This window comes from Canis lupus, chromosome 4 (genome assembly GCF_011100685.1).
Source record: "Canis lupus familiaris isolate Mischka breed German Shepherd chromosome 4, alternate assembly UU_Cfam_GSD_1.0, whole genome shotgun sequence".
NCBI lineage: Eukaryota > Metazoa > Chordata > Mammalia > Carnivora > Canidae > Canis > Canis lupus.
In genome coordinates this window covers 37,679,301-37,701,311 of record NC_049225.1, presented here as the reverse complement: position 1 = coordinate 37,701,311, position 22,011 = coordinate 37,679,301, and the positions used below count along the sequence as shown (strand labels likewise).

Here is a 22,011-nt window from a genome sequence, read left to right as displayed (position 1 = left end):
GGGTAGGTCAGTGGGAGGGTGTTGTCAGAGGTAGAGGACACCCTTGGGATGTCAGGACTTCTACCTTTGGGAAGGAGGAACGTAATTGGTCAATAGATAGGGCTATCTGTGTTTAGTTGCACCCCATATATGGCAGGGCCTTTTCTTTTTAAAAAGTTGCAGGAAAAGTATAAAGAAGAAAATAACCCTTATTTATATTCCTACTACCCCAAATTATTAGTATTTTAGCATATTTGCCTCGAGCTTTTTTCCCCTCGATATACTTTGGTTAAAATCACATAAAATGTTTGTACATTTGCTAATATAAAGTCATTCATGTTCAACAGATGTGACTAATTTCTGGCTGAGCAACCTACCATTGTGTTGAGCACTGAGTGGCAGTGAGCCCTCTGTTGTTCAGAGGGCTTTCCCAGTGCCCACTTCTCTGTCAAGAAATTTGATCTGAGGCTGAAATAACAGCAGAGGCCAATGGATTTGCCCCAGCGTATCAGACTATGGAGGCCGGGCAGGGGATGGTTTAAGGAATTCTCATTGTACAGAAAGATCACTGGGAATGGGACAGGTAACAGTTAATTCACTATGCTGGGACACTGGAAAGAAAGAGAAAGGGCCTGTGCAAACTCACCTGGGCCTTGAGACTGGGGTCAACTTCCCACATGCTTTCCCTCCCAGCAGCTCATTTGTTCACTTATTCAATCACCTGTTGAGAAAACCCTCACTGATGCCTACTGTGTCCTTGCCATTTTGCTAGGATCTGGGAACATGGTGACTGTGATGGCCTTTGGTCTAGTAAAGCAGAGAATGGGCAGCCAGCTGGATTGATCATAACAGGTGAGATGCGTGGGGGAAAGCCATCTGCATGGTGTGCTAAGGAAGCACAGTAGAAGTGTGGCCCCCTGTGGTTTGAGAAGTGCACTTGAGGAGGGGACATTCAAACTGGACTTTGGAAAAGAAGCATGATTACCAGGAGATGTTAAAACATTTGAGGCAACATAGTGTGGTTCAAGGGCAAAGGCTACAGAGAGGGTAGATGGACCTGGGCTTGATCCCAACTCTGCCGTGTATTGACTCTGGGATCTTTGGCAAGTCCTCTCCTATCTCTGAGCCTCCACTTCCTTAGCAGGAATTATGAGGGAAGTAGTAACATTTTTACAGTAAAGAAAACCAAAGGGTCCTGTGAGGGATAACTCAGCAGCATGATGGGTGCTCACAAAATGTGAATGATCTTCCAAGCAGGGCGAACAGCACGCATAGCACAGGGGTAAAAATAGGGCATGTTGGGGAAACCGTGAGAATCTGGAGGTGGCTTAAAGGAAGAAGGGAGAGGCAGGGGCTGACAAGAGTGAGACAAGATTGGGATAACAGTTCTACAGCCTCCATCCCTTCCCAAAGGGAAGCCAGAGAAGGCAGGGTAGAGGAAGGAGAGACACATGGAACCCCATTTCTTTGACATCACCCATCTTCTGGTGAAATGACAAGGGGGGTTTATCTTCAGGGCTGCAACCAGTCTAACTTTAGCTTACCTGTTCATAATAAAGAGAAGGAACCAAGACCTCCTCTGTGGCTGTCATTCCCAGGAAACCCATAAAGGACAAAGGACTTCCCTTTCCTATTGTATCCCAAGAAGTGTATGTAAGGTGGCTGTGGAGCATGGAGGAGGTGAGGGGGGAACAGACTACGGGAGATCTCCGTTAGGGTTTTTCAAATGTGGGTTCTCTGGCTTGGAGAATATAGGAGTGGAATCACATTATTCTGATTCTCCCATTTCTTGCCTGGGCCTAGGGCTAGCCTGGAGCCTCTCTGAGCCAATCCTCAACTCTGGTAGCTGAAGAGTAAAAGAAACACTGGGTTATAAGGGCCTCTGGGACCTGGCCCCTCCCTTCCCCTTCAACTTCATCTCTCCAGCTTCACCCTGTGCTCTTGCCCAAACTCATTCTTGCCTCTGGGCCTCTGCACATTCTGTTCCCTCCTGGAATGCTTTTCTCCTGCCTAGCTCCTTTTCACCATTCAGGTCTCCCTGATCTCAGTGTAGCCTCCTCTGGAAGACCACCTCTATTATCAAGACCCTTGTGATACTTGAAAGTTCTTCTTATATATTGTCTGTCTCTCCTGAATGCCAGCTTCCTAGAGGCAGGAACTTTGTCTCATTCACTGGTGTTCCCCTACTGCCTAGAACAGTGCATGGCTTTGGGCACAAACCCTCAGCCAGCTTTGTTGAATGACTTTATTTAGCACAAACAACATGCAAAACACCCTACAAGGTGTTGGAGACTCTGTAGCAGTGAAATTGCCCTTATAGAGTATGTAGCCTTTTATACCTTCTGTGCCCAGAGAAGAACTCAGAGTCTTGTCCATGAGTATACAGGCTGAGTTCAGAGGGTTTTGAGGTACCAGGGCCAAAGGGGTAAGAGAACATCTGGTCCTGGAGCTCCATCTTCTGTCCAAGGACTTGTGGTGTGCACCCCTTGGAGAGATGTTGCCAATTCTATGGTTATTAAACTGTTACCAACTGTTATTACTGCCAATTCATTCATTCTTCAAGAAATAGCTGCCTTAGGCCAGGCATGGTTGTTGCTGGCAGGCAGAGCTTCTGATAGAACAGCAGTAACCATAATGACCTTCTACGACCCCAACCTCCCACCTACTGCCACACCGTCAAGTAACAGACTATAGCCCAAAGATGGGCTATAACCTAAATAAATATTTTACAAATTTATTTTTCGAGTAAGCTCTGTGCCCAAAGTGAAGCTTGAACTCATGACCCTGAAATCCAAAGTCACATGTTCTACCAACTGAGCCATCCAGGCATCCCAAGATGATAGGATTAAAAAATTGTTTTAAGATTTTATTTATTTATTCATGAGAGGCCCAGAGAGAGAGGCAGAGACATAGGCAGAGGGAGAAGCAGGGTCCATGCAGGGAGCCCGATGTGGGACTGGATCCTGGGACTCTAGGACCACGCCCTGAGCCTAAGGCAGACACAACCACTGAGTGACCAAGCGTCCCTAAAATTTATTTTTTACTTGAGTATGGTTGACATGCAACATAGTATTAGTTTCTAAGTGTACAACTTAGTGATTTAATACGTTTATACATTATGCTATGTTCAATACAAGTGTAGCTGCCATTTGTTGCCACACAATGCTATATCACTGACTAGATTCCCTGTGCTGTGCCTTTTATTTCTGTATCTCCTTCTCCCCTTCACCCATTTTGCTCATCTTCCCACCACTCACTTCCCCTATGGCAACCATCAGTTTGTTCTCTGTATTTATAGGTCTGATTCTGCTTTTTATTTAATAATTTCCTTTTTTAAAAAAAGATTTTATTTATTCATGAGAGACACACAGAGAGGCAGAGAGATACAGGCAGAGGGAGAAGCAGGCTCCATGCAGGGAGCCCGATGTGGGACTTGATCCAGGGACTCCAGGATCACACCCTGAGTCAAAGGCAGATGCTCAACCGCTGAGCCACCCAGGCATCCCAATAATTTTCTTTTTTAGATTCTACTTATCAGTGGAACACTATTGTATTTGTCTTTCTCAGTCTGATTTATTTCACTTAGCATAGTACCTTCTAGGTCCCTCTAGGTTTCCCACAGTGGCTGTACATTACATTACATTCCCAACAACAATTGCTTTTTCTCCACATCTTTCCCAAGACTTGTTTCTTGTCATTTTGATTCTAGTCATTCTGACAGATATAAAGTGATTGTAGTTTTGATTTGCATTTCCTTGGTGATTAGCGATGTTGAGCATATGTCAGGTACTTGTTGGCTCTCTGTGTAACCTCTTTGGAAAAATGTCTCTTCAGGTCCTCTGCCCATTTTTAAATCAGATTGGGCTTTTTTGATGATGAGTTGTAAAAGTTCTTTTAATATATTTTTTTAAGATTTTATTTATTTATTAATGAGAGACACAGAGAGAAAGATTGGCAGAGACACAGGCAGAGGGAGAAGCAGGCTCCATGCAGGGAGCCTGACATGGGACTCGATCCTGGGACTCCAGGATCAGGCCCTGGGCCAAAGGCGGTGCTAAACCACTAAGCCACCCAGGCTGCCCAGAAGTTCTTCATATATTCTGGGTATTAATCCCTTAGCAGATATATCATTTGCAAATATCTTATTTTTGTTTTCTTGATTTCTTCTGCCATGCAAAAAGCTTTTTATTTTGATGTAGTCTCAATAGTTTACTTTTGCTTTTGTTTCCCTTGCTTCAGGAGGCATATCTAGAAAAGTGTTGCTACAGCCAAAGTCAGAAATTACTGCTTGTGCTCTCTTCTAGGATTTTTATGGTTTTAGGTCTTATATTTAGGTCTTGAATCCATTTCTTTTTAATTTTATGATTTTTTAAAAGATTTTATTTATTTAGGGCAATAAAATAAAATCTATTTTATTTATTCATGACAGACACGGGGGAGGGGGGGCAGAGACACAGGCAGAGGGAGAAGCAGGCTCCATGCAGGGAGAGAGAAAAGCAGGTTCCTTATGGGGAGCCCAACACGGGACTCGATCCCAGGACCCTGGGATCATGACCTGAGCCTAAGGCAGACATTCAACCACTGAGCCACCCAGGTGCCCCTTGAATCCATTTCAAGTTTATTTTTGTGCATGGTGTTAGAAAGTAGTCTAGTTTCGGGCAGCCTGGTTGGTTCAGTGGTTTAGTGCTGCCTTCAGCCCAGGGCATGACCCTGGAGACCCGGAATCGAGTCCCATGTTGGGCTCCCTGCATGGAGCCTGCTTCTCCCTCTGCCTGTGTCTCTGCCCACCCCCTTCTCTGATGAAAAAATAAATACAGTTAAAAAAAAAAAGAAAAAAGAAGATTCATTCTTTTACATGTAGCTGTCCAGTTTTCCCAGCATCATTTATTAAAGAGGTTGTCTTTTCCCTATTGTATATTCTTGCCTCCTTTGTTATAGATTGATCATATAATTTTGGGATGATTTCTGGGGTCTCTATTCTGTCCCATTGATCAATGTGTCTATTTTTGTGCCAGTGTTTTCATTACTACAGCTTTGTAGTATGTCTTCAAGTCTGGTATTGTGATAGCACCAGCTTTGTTCTTTCTTCTAACGATGACTTTGGCTATTCAGGGTCTTCTGTGGTTCCATACAGATTTTAGTATTATTTGTTCTACTTTTTTGAAAAATGCTGTTGGTATTTTGATAGAGACTGCACTGAATCTAGATTGCTTTGGGCAATATGGAAATTTTAACAATATTAATTCCTCCAATCCATGAGTATGGAGTATCTTTCCATTTGTTTGTATCATCTTCAAGTTCTTTCATTAGTGTTTTATAGTTTTCAGAGTATGTAGTTCTTTTACCTCTTTGGTTAAATTTATTCCTAGGCATTTTATTCTTTTTGGTGCAATTGTAAATAGAATTCTTTTTTTAATTTCTTTTTCTGCTATTTCATTACTAGTGTATAGAAAGGCTATCAATTTCTGGGTATAATTTTGTATCCTGCCACTTTACTTAATTCTTTTATTACTTTTAGTAGTTTTTGGTGGAGTCTTTAGGATTTTCTATGTGTAGTACAAAAATGATAGGATTTTATTTTTTTTAAAGATTTTATTACACACACACACACACACACACACACACACACACAGCGCAAGCAGGGGGAGCAGCAGAGGCAGAGGGAGAAGCAGGCTCCCTGCTTAGCAGGGAGCCTGACATGGAGTTCCATCCCAGGATCCTGGGACCATGACCTGAGCCAAAGGCAGTTGCCTTAACCAACTAAGCCACCCAGGCACCCCGGAAAATGAAAGGATTTTAATCTGATTCATAATGTCAGCCTTTATCTAATTTCCCACAGGCTTTTTTTTTTTTTTTTTTACTTTTTATTTAGAACTAAATATAGATTTATAGGAAGTTGTAAAAATATTACAGAAAGGCCTGGTGTAACCCTTAGTTTCCCTTAATGACATTTTATATAAAACCAGAAAATTGACATTGATATAATCCAGATTTCACCAGTTTTACATCCACCCATTTGTGTTTGTAGTTGTTAAGTTTCATTATTTTGTATAAATTCATGTAATCACACCATAATCAAGACACAGAACCATTGCATTATCACAAAGACCTTACCCCTTGCTACCCTTATAGTCAGACACACATACCCTTGTTCCACCATCCCTAACCCCGGCAACCACTAATCTATTCTCCATCTCTCCCGATGTTGATAATGTTATAAAAATGGATATATACATATATATATATATATATATATATATATATATATCACCTTTGTGATTGTTTTTTTTTTCACTCAGCATAATTCCTTTAAGATCCATCCAAGTTGTTGCATGGATCAATAGTTCCTTTTTTTTTTTTTTTTAAGTGAGCTCTATACTAACTGTGGGGTTTGAACCCATGGCCTCAAGATCAAGAGTTTCACGCTCCGGCAGCTGAGCCAGCCAGGGGCCTCAAGTTTGTTCCTTTTATTGTTTAGTATTTCATGATCTGGATGGATGACAATTTAACCATTTGCTCACTGAAGGACATGTAGGTTGTTCCTCTTTGGGGTGATTATGGATAAATCAGCTATGAAAATTTGCATACATGTTCTTGTGTGGACATGTTTTCATTTTTCTGGGATAAATGCCCAGGAGTGCTAGGTCATTTAGTAAGTATATGTTTAGTTTTAGAGGAAACTGCCAGGCTGTCGCCAGACTGAAGCTAGCAAAGAGGCTGCAGCAGTCCTTCAAGGGTAGCCAATTTGCCACCCACTGGAGCCGATTCCTCTCATGATTTACCTGGGATTTAAGAGGGTTGCAGATCTAGGAATACCTGAAGCAACCATTTTAAGCTTACTTAGGGGATAAAGAACTATTTGGTCATCTGGATTGATTGGGATGCAATTAATGGACATGGAAGGTGGCTGGGATAAAAGATAGTACATCATTTAGACACTCATCAGTTGAATGGTACAGGGCTCTTCAGAGATGCATCTATGGCAGAGTGAAACCTCTACTGACTTACGATAGATTGTATCAAAATAATTATTTTTTTAAAGATTTTTATTTATTTATTCATGAGAGACACAGAAAGAGAGAGAGAGAGAGAGAGGCAGAGACAGGCAGAGGGAGAAGCAGGCTCCACACAGGGAGCCCGACATGGGACTGGATCCCAGGTTTCCAGGATCACTCCCTGGGCCGAAGGCGGCGCTAAACCGCTGAGCCACCCGGGCTGCCCTATCAAAATAATTATTTAAAAAATACTTGCCAGACTATAGTCCAGAGTGGCTGTATTATTTAATAGTCCCATCAGCAATATACAACAAATGCCTTTCTGTGCATCCTCATCAGAACTTGATATTGTCACTATTTACTATTTTTGTTATTTTTACAGGTATGTAATAATCTTACTGTGGTTGAATTTGCATTTCCCTAATAGCTTATGGTGGTGAACAAATGCAGTATCCTCTTTGCTTTTTTTTTTTTAAGATTTTATTTATTTATTCATGAGACAGAGAGGGAGGCAGAGACATAGGCAGAGGGAGAAGCAGGCTCCAAACAGGGAGCCTGACGTGGGACTCGATCCCAGGACCATGACCTGAGCTGAAGGCAGGCACTCAACTGCTGAGCCACCCAGACATCCCTTTTGTTGAGTTTTGAAGAGTTCTTTATTGATCTGACATGAGTCATTTCTCACACATATGACTTGTAAATTAATCATATAATTTCTGATGAAGTCCAATTTATCACTATTTTTCTTTTATGGATTGCTTTTGGTGCCATGTCTAAGCTCTTTCCACCTAGCTCTAGGTCTTGGTGAAGATTTTCACTTGTTTTCTTCTATAAGTTTTCCAGTTTGTTTTACCTTTAAATCTATGATCTATTTTGAGTTCATTTTTGTATGAATGTCCAACTATTCCAGTATTATTTGTTGAAGAGACTATCCTTCGTTGAATGCTCAATAATTAGCTGGCCATACTTGTGCAGGGCTGTTTCTGGGATCCTTCTTCTGTTCCATTGATCCCTCTGCCATATTGTCTTTTATTTTTTTTTTTAAGATTTTATTTATTTGGGGATCCCTGGGTGGCGCAGCGGTTTAGTGCCTGCCGTTGGCCCAGGGCGTGATCCTGGAGACCTGGGATCGAATCCCACATCGGGCTCCCGGTGCATGGAGCCTGCTTCTCCCTCTGCCTGTGTCTCTGCCTCTCTCTCTCTCTCTCTGTGACTATCATAAATAAACAAAAATTAAAAAAAAAAAAGATTATTTATTTATTTATTTATTTATTCATTCATAAGAGACCCAGAGAGAGAGGCATAGACACAGGCAGAGGGAGAAAGCAGGCTCCATGCAGGGAGCCTGACATGGGTCTTGATCTGGGGTCTCCAAGATCACACCCTAGGCTGAAGGCAGCGCTAAACTGCTGAGCCACTTGGGCTGCCCTGCCATATTGTCTTAAAGCTATACAATAACTCTTAAAATCAGGTTGGGTGATTCTTTTCATTTTATTGTTATTTCAAAGTTATCTTAGCTACTTGTTTGCCTTTTCATATAAATTTTGAAGAATGTCATCTCACAATTTTAAAAACATTTTTGATAGGATTGCATTAAACCCATAGACCAATATGGGAAGAAATCACATCTTTACCTATTGCTGAGTCTTCTAGCCTGAGAACAGGTTTCTCTATTTATATAGGTCTATGATTTCTTTCATCCAGTGTTTTGTCAAATTTTTCAACACGTGAATCTCATGTCTTGTTAGATATATTTCATCTCTTTTGAGTGGTTATATAGCATGTTTTAGATTTTGGTTTTCATATATTTATTGCTACTATACAGAATACAATTAATTTTTGTATATTCATCTTGTAACCTATGACCTAATGAATTCATTTAGTTCTAGTTTTTCTTGGTAGATTCCTTGGGATTTTCAAATTCTCCATGGAATTTTGATAATTTATAGGTTATCAAAGCTACAAATAGGGAAAATTTTCAATCTGCTATGTTTAATTTTATTTCATTTTTCTTGCCTTTTCTTTTGTGCTAAGACTTCCAATATGTTGTTGAATAGGAGTGGTGAGAGTCGGGACACCTGAGTGGCTCAGTGGTAGAGCCTCTGCCTTCAGCTCAGGTCGTGATCCCTGGGTCCTGGGATCAAGTCCCATGTTGGGCTTCCCTGCCATGGGGATCCTGCTTCTCCCTCTGCCTGTCTCTGCATGTCTCTCATGAATGAATAAAATCTTTTTTTTTTTAACATTTTATTTATTTATTCATGAGAGACACACACAGAGAGAGAGAGGCACAGACACAGGCAGAGGGAGAAGCAGGCTCCATGCAGGGAGCCTGATGTGGGACTCAATCCGGGGTCTCCAGGATCACAGCCTGGGCTGAAGGCGGTGCTAAACTGCTGAGCCACCCGGGCTGCCCATATGAATAAAATCTTTTAAAAAAAAAAAAAAAAAAAAAGGAGTGATGAGAGTAGATAGCCATCCTTGCCTTGTTCTAATCTCAAGGGCAAAGCACCTAGTCTTTCACACCATTACATGTTAGTTTGGGCTTTTTGTAGATGTTAGTTTATCAAGTTGAGGAAGTTACCCTCTTATTTCTGGATTGCTGAGAGTTTTTATCATAAATGAATGTTGAATTGGGCAAGGGTTGTTTTTTTGTTTTGTTTTGTTTTTTGCATCAATAAGCTTATGTCTTCTTTTCCATAGTTTTTTTTTTTTTTTTTTTTTTAAAGACTTCATTTATTTACTTGAGAGAGTGAGAGAGAGGGCATGAGCAGGGTAAGGGGCAGAGGGAGAGGGAGAAGCAGACTGCTTGCTGAGCAGAGAGACCTGGGGCTCGATCCCAGGACCCCAGAGATCATGACCTGAACCAAAGGCAGACACTCAACCAACTGAGCCATCCAGGCACCCCTCCATAGGTTTTTTTTAAATACTGAAAAAAAAACTTAAAGACTTCCCTAGTCTTCAGACTAGGGCCCTGGGAACTCTGTTGCTATCACTGGTCTAATCAGCACTTTTCAGTGTGCCCCAGAAAATGCAACTTGAGTATTACACGTAGCCAAACAATCAAATGTAGGAAGTGCTGCTCACAGTATCCATTCCTAGAGGGTTATAACATACATCAGCATAACCAGGGCTCAGAGAAGCCCTGCAATACAGGCTTTGTTACCTTTAGTGTGGAATTTCCCAAACTAACTTAACCCCAGAGCCCTTCTTGACTCCCTTTATGCTCCCATAGCACTTCCTCTGAAACACAATTAGGAAGCCACTCAACTAATTATCCCTTATTTTGCAGTTGATCCAAAGACTGAAAGAGAAGGGACTTGACCAAGGCTACAGATAGTGGCATCACACAGATACCAGGTCCTGGGTCTCCGGACCCCAGCCCACTGCTCCTGCTCCAGACCATATTGCTTTGACATGCTAACAAGTCAGCTGGTATCTCTGCAGTACCATATACACTCATGGGTAAGAGAAATGCAACTGCATCACCAACTTAGTCCCTTGGGTGGTTTTCAGGCCCCTAGCTCCCACTGAGCCTGGTGGTGAGGGACCCCAGTCCATGTAGTCTTAGTATGGCCTGTGGGTAGCAGGGTATGTAATGCAAGTCAAGCCAATCCTGCTGGTGTAGCTCCTTGATCTGCTAGTAAATGGCCTGGGGATGCACCCACAATCCAAATTGGGTCTAACAAGACTCCATCCCAAAAATCCCATTAGAATTCCAGGGAAAAAATGGTTTTCCCATGGAAAGATGCTAAACTACAAGAAACTAAACTAGAGCTACCAAGAAAAATACCACACTGAGGCAGCTCCTTCAAAACAAAGTTGTAAAATGAAGGACATCTTGGTTCTTTATAACATCCCCATGCCCAATCCAGTCATGCTTGAGGCAGAACCTACATCCAGAACTTAAGTGACAGACCAAAATAAGTGACACTTTCCTAAAACCAGTTTGATGGAATCCTGCCACTTGCCAACAGAATCCTACTTTGAGTGTGAAGCACATGGCCCAGAATGTCATGACTAACCTGGCTTGGCAGACCCTCTTGATCAGGAGGTACCCTCAAGGTATCATAGCAGAGAACAATCTTTTCTGCCCACCTCATCCCTAGCCCCTACCCACTCTCAGACTGACATTTACCCCCACTTCCCACCAAAAGAACAGGTAGCCAAAGGCAGCTTGGGCAATATTTGATATACATCATACATTTATTAGTGAATATCCCTCTGAAATCAGCAACAATATTAAAAAAAATAATGATTGCACTACTTGGTCAAGCAGAACTAGCAACTTTCATTTTAAAAAAAGTACAAATCTGTTAAAAATTTCAATCAGTATACACATATATATAATACAACATACTAGTTATGTTAAATGCTACAAACCAATGTGAATCCAATGGAATGGAAAAAAACCACACATTTAAGCTTTAAGAACCATTTTTTTTCTCTATATATTAGCATTTTCTCAAATACATACATGGGAAAAATGAGGTAACTGTAAAATGTGCAAGGAACAGGGCCCCCCAAATTACATATATTTTAATATATATATATGTAATTATATATATATATATATATATATATATATATATATATATATATATATAACCTTTCTAACACAGAACACAGGTGCTGGGCCCAGCCAAGGCTGGGGGATGGTGCCCACTGTCATGCCTAGGCCAGAAGTTGGTAAATAAAAAGAGTAAACAATGACAAGCCCCCACCACAGGAAATCATTGGTAACATGGCATCTATAGCAAGGTCGGCAAATCACAAACATCCTAAATAATTGTTTTATAAATCTTTTTTTTAATGATTTTTTTTTAAATGTCGTGTTTTCCCCCCCAATAGCTGCTCGTTGGAATCATTGCTGCAGCCGACACACAATCCGTGAGCCTGTTTCCGCCTGCCCCAGGAACCTTAAGGATTCTGAAAACCTTTTGTTGGGGTGGGAAGGGGAGGGGTTTGGAGAGGGTGGTTTTCTGTGTAAAACACGTGGGATTTCAACACTGCTATAAATATAGAAACGTCACCTGGAGTTATATACAGTAAGACTTTGGGTTCTCCACGGGGGTGGGGCCAGGGTGATGGGGCCCCATGGCAGGCTGAGGGGGTGCAGGGAGCCAGGGCCGCTGCAGGGAGAACGAGGGTGGTTGGAGCATCCCTGAGGCAGCAGGCGCCAGGGGCTGCCTGCTAGGATGTGCCGGCCCCACACGCAGTTCGTTCAGGGCAGCAACCCCAGCTGGGAGTAGGACAGGAAAGGAATGGGACCAGGAAAGGAAAGGGTGGGAGCTCAGCCAGACTGTATGGGGGCCTCCTCCAGACCTTGGAGGGCAGGGCTCAGGCTGGGAGGGGGCCCCTAGATGTGGGGTCCACGCCCTCCCTGGTCCCTGTCCTCCTGGGACTTCCTTGGAGGAGACTCACCCAGTCAGGTGGGAGATGGGCCCTGGCTGGAGGGAGAAATGCCCTGAAAAGCGTACGGTCCCGGTAGGCTCTGGGGACGTGTGCAGTACAGTGCATGGCAGTTATCAGCTGAGCACAGACCACCCCCCAACCCCACCCATGACTGCCAACCGCCCAGCCCAGCCCCAGCCGCACACATGCATGTAGACCAGGCGGCACCACCAGACCTGGGCACTTGGTCCTGGTTGGTCCCTATATCCCCCATTAAACCAAAAGGAAACAAATTATTTAAAAATCCACACTCCCAAATCCTACACGCGATTTTCGGCCAAATGAATAAACAAAAACTGCTGCTCTTCACGTTCATGCAAAACAACAGAGAGGGGAGACAGGGTGTGTGTCTGGCCCCCTTTCACTGCCAGGGAGGGGTGGCCACCAGGAACAAAGGAGGTCACTCTCCCCTGCATGGCCTGGGCCCCCTCAGGATACATGCCACCCCAGCTCAGGGCCAGTTCCCCATATACTGAGGAGGCTGGCTCTGATATCCTCCAGCCTGGGGGTGGGGCTGGAATGTTGTGACTGGGGTGAGGGTCCTTGAGGGGACCAACCCTCACAGAAGCCTGGGTAAGGCTGGCTATCTGAGTCTGTCTGAGATCAAGGCTCCTGGACTCAGGTCTGGGGCTCAGGAAATGGCCTCATGCCACTCTCTGTCTGCACACCTGTCAGTGCCATCCAGTCAGACGGCATACCATTTCAGTGCAAGAGACCAGGCAACCCAGGATGGAGTCCCCTTTGCCCATCCTGGGGCTGAGGATCTCCCCCAGCTGCACTGGGGGGTGGCGGTAGGGGGGGACGGACGGACCCCTGGCTCCCAGGGCTGGCAGGAAAAGGAGACGAATTCAAGGGCAAACAGGAGGGAGACTGAGTTAGGGACAGTCAGGCAGCTCCGTGGCGGGCAGACTGGCAGGCAGATCGGGGCAGGAGTCTTTGGAGCTTGGCAAATGCAGGGGCTTATTGCAGGGGCTTCTCTCGGGGCTGACCCTGGCACCAGCTCTGGAGATGCAGGCGGGAATGACGGGGCAGGCCTGGGCCACTCCCTCCCCGTCCTCCCCAGGTCCCCCCAACCCGAGCTTCCAGAGCTTCGGGCAGGGTTATCCTGGGCGGCTGTGGGCCTCATTCAGCCTCCCTGGGCACCTCGGAGGCGTCGGCCCGGCAAATGGGACACGTCCGGTTGGCCTGGGGGAGCAGCCACACATCAGGCTTCACTCTTGTCTGTCCTCCACCCCAGCTGGGTCTATTCTGCTTCTGGGACTTGACCCATGAACAGAGCCTGGACTTCTAGCTGACAAGAAGGGAAACCCTCCAAGGTCTACCACCCCCCACCCCCACATAATGGAATCATGCGTTACCTTTAACCACTTGTCGACACACTTGGTGTGGAACTCGTGGTTGCAGGGGAGGACTCGCAGCAGCTGCCGTGCCTCAAAGTCACTGAAGCAGACAACACACCTGAGAGAGAGTATAGAGTGTCACCTCCACAATGATGGCAGGGGAGGGGGGAGGCTCATCGCACAGCACAAAACCCCTGGAGGAAGGGGGCCCCTGCAGCCGCCTGTGCTCACAGAGGGGCAGATGAGGGAATAGTACCCACAGTGTCTGCTCTGACTGATGGCTGTCTGGGTTAAAGCGGTATGATGGGAGCTGCTCAATGTCCGCTTTGGTGAGGCCTCGAGGCTTGGCATCTCCTAGTCGCTCTGCCAGGTTCAGGAGGGCCTGGATACGGGCAGGAGGGGGAGGGTCATTGAATGCTCAGGGCCTGAGGTCCCCTAAGCTCCCACCTCCCAGGACAGTGCTCCACGGGACCTCATAGTTCTCCATCTCCACGTCATCCACATCGAGATCCAGGCTGATGGTGGGCCCCATTGCTGTTGGTGACATTGGCAGCATCGAGCTAGGGGAGGGGAGACAGGTGTGGGGGGCCCAGGGTCAAGGTCAGTAGGTGTAGGGGGTGCAGAGCTGTTCCCGTCTCCCTCCATGAAACAAAGCCCAGAGCTCTGCACCGTTCACACCAGGGACTCCAGTGTTTGTCCCAAGGCATTGTAGGAAGGTGAGAAACCCAGCTCATGAGTGTTGAGTACATGTGGTTTGGTAGGGATGCCAGATGGCTTTAGAGGCCCCAGGCACCGTGTGGGGCTCTGTTGGAGTCCAAATGGAAGTCCCAGGAAACCAGAGCACGTGGCTCTGGGGCAGATGTGCTGGTACTTACAGAAAGTAGGGCAGGAAGCTGGGGTAATACGGTGGCGGGGGTGGCGGTGGGGGTGGCGGGGGCAGTGGCTGTTGCAGGCGGTATCTCTGGGTGCTCAGTCTCCGTGGCATCATGTGGGAATATGGCTACGAGAGGGGTACCAGGTGCAGGTCAGCCCAGTGGGCCTGTCTCCTGATCACCCTAGGGTCTGGGTGGGGTCCGTACTTACCACACCAAAGGATAGCTCCTGGTGCAGTGGATCATGGGGCAGGTAGTGCAGGGGCACAGATGGGGACAGGGCTGGGCCTGGGGCAGAGGTGGAGTAGGTGAAGCTCCCCAGGGGGTGCTGGTCCCCCCGCAGGTCCACATCGTTGTCAAGCCGCTGCAGGGGCTGGAAGAAGCAGGGGTGGGCCAGCCAAAATCAGTAATGAGGGAAACCCTGCCCCCCCACCATGCCATCCCCTATACCATCAAACCCATTGCCCAGACTCACCATACGTGGGTGCTGGGCCTGCAGCGATACAAACTGCCCAAGAGGTGCCATGTGGGCAGGCTGGGGGTGTGGGGCTGGTGGTGGGGGGTGCAGGATGTAGTGGTCACTGGAGATGAGGTGGGGGTAGGCCTGATAGGGCACGGGGAGCTGCTGCATGGTACACGCCTGGATCAGCTGCCAAGAGAGGGAGGGGGTGGGGGCTGTATAGTGTTCTAGGCTCTGCCTATGCTTGTGCTAAGGGCCAGGGGCCATTCCATGCCCTCTGGACCCCCCTATTCTTGCCAGAGGCCACCCAGTCAGGACACTACAGTCCTAAGGCCCACAGTTACAATTCCAAACCATAGGCAGGCACTGGGGTGCAGGAAGGTCCATGAACCGAGGTGCCCTCTCACTATCTGTTAATACACACATGCGTTTCTGGGCAGGGTTGAGGCGTGGAGCTGGGTAAGTGCTCTCACTCTCACAGCCTGGATGGGTGTCATAAGCTCAGCTTGCTTCTGCTGCTGGCCTGTGTCTGGGGTTTTCAAGTAGAGATAGGGCAGGAGGTGAAGGCACACACTCACCGGGGGTGGGAGGCAGCAGAGGGGGTAGTGCTGCCCACTGAACATCACGGAGCATGCTGGGAGCTGCTGGGCACTGCAGCCAGGGATGTGTTGGCCTGTAGGCAAGGGGAAGCCTTGGGTTGTCACCGTGGTGACTGTGTAGGACAGAGGGACGGGTCCCTGGTGCACCTGTGGGTGGAAAGAAACCCAAGAAGTGTAGGGAGGAAAAATGGGCCATGCTGCTGTCCCCAAATGAGAAAGTCCTGCTGGGTCACCTCCCTTCCCTTCCCTAGCTGGGGCCTACCTAGGTACAGACCTGGCTGTACCCCTGCCCCAAGCCCTAGAGGGCAGAAAGAACCCTCTGGGAACTTGGGAGGGGCTTCCAGCTCTACCACTCATCCACTGTATAGTTAGTTCCAAGGAATGCCCTTCCCTTCTCTGCGCCTCAATTTGCCAACCCGTAAAACAGGGCTAAAATGCCTTGATGAACATGCAATGAGTTAATAAGCAAGATGAAGTCAGGATTCTGCTACCTCAGGCTTGCCAGAGGCTGGTGGGGAGGGGCCAACAGGGTGGGAAACAAAGGTGATGGGTGCTCTGCCTACCTGCTCGTGGAGATCAACCATGAACGGGCTCTGTTGGGAGGCTGGGTGCAGCATTCGGGGGCTCCTGCCGGCAGGAGCCGAGGCTCGGTGCTCCTCTACAGGGAGGTGTGGCCGGGGTAGTGGCTGCTGGGAGGGTAAGCGCTCATCCTGGGCAGGCAGGCTGGCCAGGGGGCCCTCGCGGCTGGGGCTGCACCACAGAGAGGAGGCCCCAGTAGGACTGAGGGGAGCCACTCATTCAGAGAGCATGGAGAGAAACCAAGGTCACTACCCACTAGGGAAGGAAGACAGCTCAGGGTCCTGTGCCCTGCCACCCCTGGCCCCTAGGCCACAACCCAGGCCATCAGCCCAGCACCAGGCTCTAAGCTATGTAGGACTAGGAGGTTCCTTCCTACCTTCCCCGGAGCTGGCCCGGGGTACTGCCAGGTCCTACAGAGAATCGCCGCTGACCCACAGGGGCAGAGGGTGGCCACCTAGTCACTGCCAGAGCCCATGGTCGCATCAGGGGTGGCAGTGGGGTGGAGGGGCTGGGCCAGGGCTCACAACCCTAGGAGGCAAACAGATAGACAAACTGAGGCACACAGAAGTCCAATCACTTGCCCCATCAGGGACTACGGAGACAGAATCAAACCTCAGGGGTCTAATTCCAGAAGCTACTGATGTCCACCACACCCCTGTGCTCCAGGTACAGCGTGCACTCTGGGTCTGGCCTTCTTGGCACTGATAATCAGGGACAGGGAGTTCAGGCCTCAGTTTCCTACTCTATGAAATGGGGTCAAGTTCCTCTTCAGGGTTGTGGTGAGTCAGGAGGCTGGCTGGCATGCTTTCCAGGCCAGGTGGCTCCAGTAAGTTCCCTCAGGGTGGGGTCCCCAAAGCTGTAACTTCAACCTCAACCTCCAGGAAGCTGGTAGTTCCTGGAAGGGCACTCCAGTTTCCTCCCTTCCATTGGGTCAGCTCAGGGGGGATTCTTTTTTTTTTTTTTTTTTTTTTAAGATTTTACTTATTTATGAGACAGAGAGAGAGAGCGGGGGGGGGGGGGGGGGGGGGGGGGCAGGCAGAGACACAGGCCGAGGGAGGGAGAAGCAGGCTCCATGTAGGGAGCCTGACGTGGGACTTGATCCTGAGTCTCCAGGATCAGGCCCTGGGCTGAAAGCGGCACTAAACCGCTGAGCTACCCGGGCTGCCCCCCGGGGAGGGGGGGGGGATTCTAATTAAGCCTTCTCTTTGCACTATTGCCAGGTAAGAGGTTCCAAGCCGGTTCCTGTCCTCGGTGGCTCCCAATTCAAGTCAATTTGCTTTCTTTTCATAACAAGCTCCCATAAGTACCTATCCACACGTGACTTGATCTACTCTTCAAGGAAGGCAATGTTAGCTCCCTTTCACAGAAGAGAAAACTGAGGCTCAAAGAGATTGAAAGGACTTGCCCAAGTGTCAAAGCGGGAGGTGAGCTGGCCACAGCCTCTTACTGCACTCTGCTGCCAGCAGGAAGGGTTCCAGAATAAGAGCTTCACAGGAGGGGATGAAGGTAGTGGCCACTGGTGGATGGGTAGGTCTGGCATACAGCCAGGCCTTGCTCTGGGGGCCTAACACAGCCCCCAAGTGGGGCTTGCTGAGAAAAAAGGGGAAGCAAGAACCTCAAGGAGGAAGCTGAGAGGGACAGGGGTGGGGTGGGTCTCTTCCCTCAGGTAGGAGCTGGGGGTCCAGGTGGGATAAGTTGTTGGGGGGGGGGGACCATTTACTAACTCCAGAGGTTGGGATGAGGTCCTGGCAGAGAAAACTCTGGAACCTGTCAGGTCCTGCAAAGCTGAAAGGTGTATCAAATAGGACCAGCCCTTTGCTGTTTCTGCCACAGGGAGGCCTCCTCTGTCCACCCCTTCTGCAACTATGACACCCAGCTTTGAGTACTACCTGCCCACTAACACAGCTAGGGACCCAGTGTACCGTACCCTCAACACCTTGTTCCTTCCTGCCAACAGTGGCAAGAAGACTTCCTCTGTGCTCAGCTTTACAAGCCTGGGCCCTAACTCTCATAAACCAGCCTGCAGGGGAAGCTCTTCACTTAATAGGGCAGTGCCTGGCTGGCCACAGCCAGAAGTGTAAGAGTGGAATTCACACTTCTTCTAACTTGGCCTCTGGCACTTGGCAGAAGAGTAGGCAGGGCCCAGTGACCAGCTTGTGTCCAGCACCTATGTGATAAATGTACACTTGAGAGCCAATCACACACAGTTTGGCAGCAGTGAAGTTGGTGCCCATGATTAAAAACTGGGAGATTACATAAAAATCTGGCCTTTTGTTGAGAGGAAAGAAAAGCAGAAAATGTGGTCCCACTAGATCCTCATTTCTGCTTGGTTCCCCTCATTGGAGCATGAGCTTTCCCTCCAGGCCACCCCAGGCCCATTCACTACCTGCCCATCGTAGGTGACTAGGTTTGTAACCCCTGGTACACATCCTTATGCACATGTGTACACCCACAGCCTTCCTATTCTTGCTGACAATCCAGCCTAGCAAACAAAGGCCAAGAAAGATTCAGAGTAAACCCCTAAATATCTCCAACAACAGACTCCTAGGCCACTCCAGACCTGGGTCACAGTCTTTGAAGGGCTGGAGAACAGGGGCATCTAGATATTCTACCAAATCCCCAGCAGTTTCTACTGCCAAATTTGGGCCCCACTGCTCTAACCTCAGAGATCCTGAGAGACCATAGTCCTGCTGATGAAGAATTTGAATAGTAATAACTATGATACCTCTCAGTGCCACCTTGGGTCCTCACAGCAACCCTCAGAAGTAAGGACACTGAGGGTCAGAATTTGAATAGTAATAACTATGATACCTCTCAGTGCCACCTTGGGTCCTCACAGCAACCCTCAGAAGTAAGGACACTGAGGTCTAAGGTCTGTCAGCTAGAGCTGTGAGTGCACTGGGACACAACCCAGGCAGTGGCTTCAGTGGCTCCTCCTGTGCCAGGCTGCCTTGCTGAAGTCTGGGGGGTGAGGATGCCACAGAGGCCCAGGCACAAGGGATTCTGCTCTGGCCAGCCCCTTCAAAAACACCCATTCCTCAGGAAAGGGATGTGGCAAGGAGCTGAGAAACCAAACCAGCAGACCAAAGGGCTTCTAGCCATAGATGATGGTGCCAAAGTTGAAAAGTGTCAACCCTTGCATTCTTAACACATGATACCCCAATTCTGGCCAGAGTCTCTAGACTTAGGACTGGGCACATCACTCCCCCTCTCTGAGCCTCAGCCTCTTCACCTGTAAAATGGGAATAGCCAAGTAACCACCTCCCAGTGGACTGGAAAGACTGCTCAAAGGCAGAGGTGATTTACAAAACGTGGGTGTGAGTGATCACCATTAGACATTAAGCACTGCCCGTGATTAACCCCTGCAGAGCCAGCTGGATCACAGCCCCCAGTCCCAGGGGAGGGAGACAGGAATTCCAAGGATGCGGAACCCCCACTCTAGCCCCCACAAACACAAGTCAGGTACCACTTCAAGCTCTGCAAGAGAAAGTTGGGAAATATGCCCCCATAGGGGAAAACCCGAGCTGGCAACCGAGGGATCCCTGGTTCTCGGAAGTCGTAGTAAGAACAGAGGTTGCACAGAAGGGACACACCCACTTCACAGTTGAGGAAACTGAGACCCAGAGAAAGGAAGTAACTTGCTCTAGCCCACAAAGCCAGAACTTGTCCTGCCTGGCTGCCACCTAGGCCCAGATTCCCCTAATCCCTGACTCTCATTAGCATCAGCAACCCCAATGACCACCTAATCCCAACTAATTCCAGTCCCCAAAGGGGATCGAGAGTTTTCTGTTTCAGGCACTTATGACTAACCCTATTGTGGAAAAGCTAACGAGGCCCAGACTTGGAGCAAGCAACTTGCTCAAGGTCAAACTGCAAAGGTGACCACCCCCAATTTCTCTGCCTTTCCATAGTCCTCTGTATTGTGCTTCCAAGGAGGTCTGGGTAAATGGGTCTTCAGGGTCCCATCCTTAAATCCAATCTTGCCTGGAAGCAGGCACCACACTTTGCATCCACCCCTTTTTCCAGGAGGCAGCCAACTCCCTACTTCCAGTGCCCCATGCCACTATCTCAGTCTTAGTCTAGGGAACCCCTGCCCGGTCATTTGCCCCAAGGGTATGTTTGCCTGAGAGCCTGAGTAGATTCAGGCAGGATGAGAAGCCCCGACCCCCACAAAGGGCAGACTAGGCCACCACTGCCGGGTAGGCCAGCGTGCTACCTGGAGGTAGTTGAGGGCAGGACCATCAGCCCCGGAACTAGTAGTTCCTGGTCAGCCCAGGCTCCCTAGGTGACCTTGGTCAAGGAAATCTCTCCGTTTCTGTGAGCCTCAGTTTTCACAGCTGTGAAATGGGGGTGGAAACCTCTCCTTCCTAGAAGGCCCAAATAAAGCCAGAAGAAACAAACGCAAGAAACCAGGTGGTCACCTTAGCAGGGGTTGGAAACCAGTGTTCCTGAGGGACCAGTCCCTCCTCAACGCGGGCCAGGCTCAGGTTGCGGGGCTCTGGGGAGCTTCGTCGGCCACCCCTCCCCGGGAAGGGGGCCGAGGTGCAGACACCCCCACGTCCCCCTCTCACTCCTTTGTACCGCACTCGGAAGAACAAGCGGGGGGGGGGGGGGGGGGGCGGGAGTCCAGACTGCGGCGTTGGGGCCAGAGCGCTGTGACTTTAAGAGCCGAGGATCCCGGACCATGTGCTCGGCGTGAGACAAAAGCAACAACAAAGGAAGTGGCGGCGGCAGGGGGAGGGGGCGGCTCCTTCCTCTCCAACCGCAGCACTGAGCCTCCGGAGAAGGGAGACTCAACCTGGGCTTGGGGGGTTGGGGGGAACCTCCTTGATCTCCCTGATTCTAGAGGTCTCGCCGTCCCCACGCTAGACCGCCCGTGATTAACCCCTGCGGAGCCAGCTGGATCACAGCCCCCAGTCCCAGGGGAGGGAGACAGGAGTTCCAAGGATGCGGAAATAGGGAGTTGGAGCTCTGGCCCCTACTCACCTTCGGCCGCCAGACCACACGTTGGCTCCTTTGTTCCCGATCTAGGACGGCCAAGCTGGGCAGTGGGGAGGGGGGCTGCCTGGACCCTTTAAGAGCCCCCGCCCTGCGGAACAATGTGCTCCCCTCCCCACCCCCCGGTCCGGGGGCAGTCCAGCTCCTTCCGGAGCCCTCTCTTTGTTGTCGGTCCGCCGGCGTCTGCCTCGCGAGGCCCACGCGCGGTCTGCCTCTCTCAGCCCAGGCCCTCCGGGAGCGGGAGGCGGCGCAGGACGCAGCCGGGTTTTGCGCAGCTGCAGGCGGCTGGCCCTTTAAGAACTGTCCGCGGCGGCAGCGGAATGTAACAAATCCCACATTTGATTCACAACATTCGAAGCGGCGGGGTCGCGCGTCGGGCGGGAGGGGGACTCGCGGGGACGCGCCGGGAGGTTCCGGCAAACAGTAGCGGGCCACTGCCCGCGGCAGCCCTGCCAAGAGCTCCGCCCCGCGAGGGCTGTGGGAGCCAATCACTCCCCGCGACTCGGCACGTGACTAATGGGAAGCCATCTTGGAAGGCAGATTTTCTTTTAAAACCTTCTTGCCCCCACCTTCGCACTTAAAGTGACCGCAGTCATCACAAGCAAGGGGCGGGGCCACATGGCCTGAGCTAAAGATGGGAGACCCCGGGGTGGCCAAGGCCAACCGGCTGCAACTCGAACTCGCTATGCAAACTCGCGAACCACTCGCGCCTCTGAGGCTCAGTTTCCCTGCCGGAGA

The 22,011-nt window shown here is 49.0% G+C and overlaps 2 protein-coding genes and 1 pseudogene across 15 annotated transcripts in view; 2 read left to right on the top strand and 1 right to left on the bottom strand.

Annotated features, from left to right (window-relative positions):
* Nucleotides 1–11,954, top strand: part of FAF2 (Fas associated factor family member 2) — a 91,339-nt gene extending 79,385 nt beyond the window's left edge. The window contains exons 11-12 of one of the 4 annotated variants that reach the window (XR_005358143.1): nucleotides 10,264–10,436; nucleotides 11,823–11,954. The gene's annotated coding sequence lies outside the window, so the exon portion shown is untranslated. Of the gene's footprint in view, nucleotides 1–751; nucleotides 832–10,263; nucleotides 10,437–11,822 lie in introns of those variants that run through there. The other 3 variants (XR_005358144.1, XR_005358145.1, XR_005358146.1) reach the window with 3 other exon arrangements.
* The window catches only part of RNF44 (ring finger protein 44), a 36,758-nt gene that overhangs the window by 8,848 nt on the left and 5,899 nt on the right, over nucleotides 1–22,011 (bottom strand). For 3 of the 11 annotated variants that reach the window (XR_005358137.1, XR_005358135.1, XM_038534694.1), the window contains exons 2-11: nucleotides 16,652–16,803; nucleotides 16,260–16,476; nucleotides 15,676–15,843; nucleotides 15,113–15,286; nucleotides 14,849–15,010; nucleotides 14,641–14,765; nucleotides 14,238–14,325; nucleotides 14,026–14,147; nucleotides 13,784–13,883; nucleotides 2,319–2,464 (exon numbers count right to left, since the gene is read on the bottom strand). Coding sequence is in view for 3 of the 11 variants with exons in the window: in XM_038534694.1 (XP_038390622.1) it covers nucleotides 2,319–2,464; nucleotides 13,784–13,883; nucleotides 14,026–14,147; nucleotides 14,238–14,325; nucleotides 14,641–14,765; nucleotides 14,849–15,010; nucleotides 15,113–15,286; nucleotides 15,676–15,843; nucleotides 16,260–16,476; nucleotides 16,652–16,758 (1,409 nt within the window). In the remaining 8 variants the exon portion in view is untranslated. Of the gene's footprint in view, nucleotides 1–2,318; nucleotides 2,465–11,158; nucleotides 13,611–13,783; nucleotides 13,884–14,025; nucleotides 14,148–14,237; nucleotides 14,326–14,640; nucleotides 14,766–14,848; nucleotides 15,011–15,112; nucleotides 15,287–15,675; nucleotides 15,844–16,259; nucleotides 16,490–16,651; nucleotides 16,804–21,261; nucleotides 22,001–22,011 lie in introns of those variants that run through there. The other 8 variants (XR_005358136.1, XR_005358138.1, XR_005358140.1 and 5 more) reach the window with 8 other exon arrangements.
* LOC111095531 lies at nucleotides 6,342–6,830 on the top strand (annotated as a pseudogene).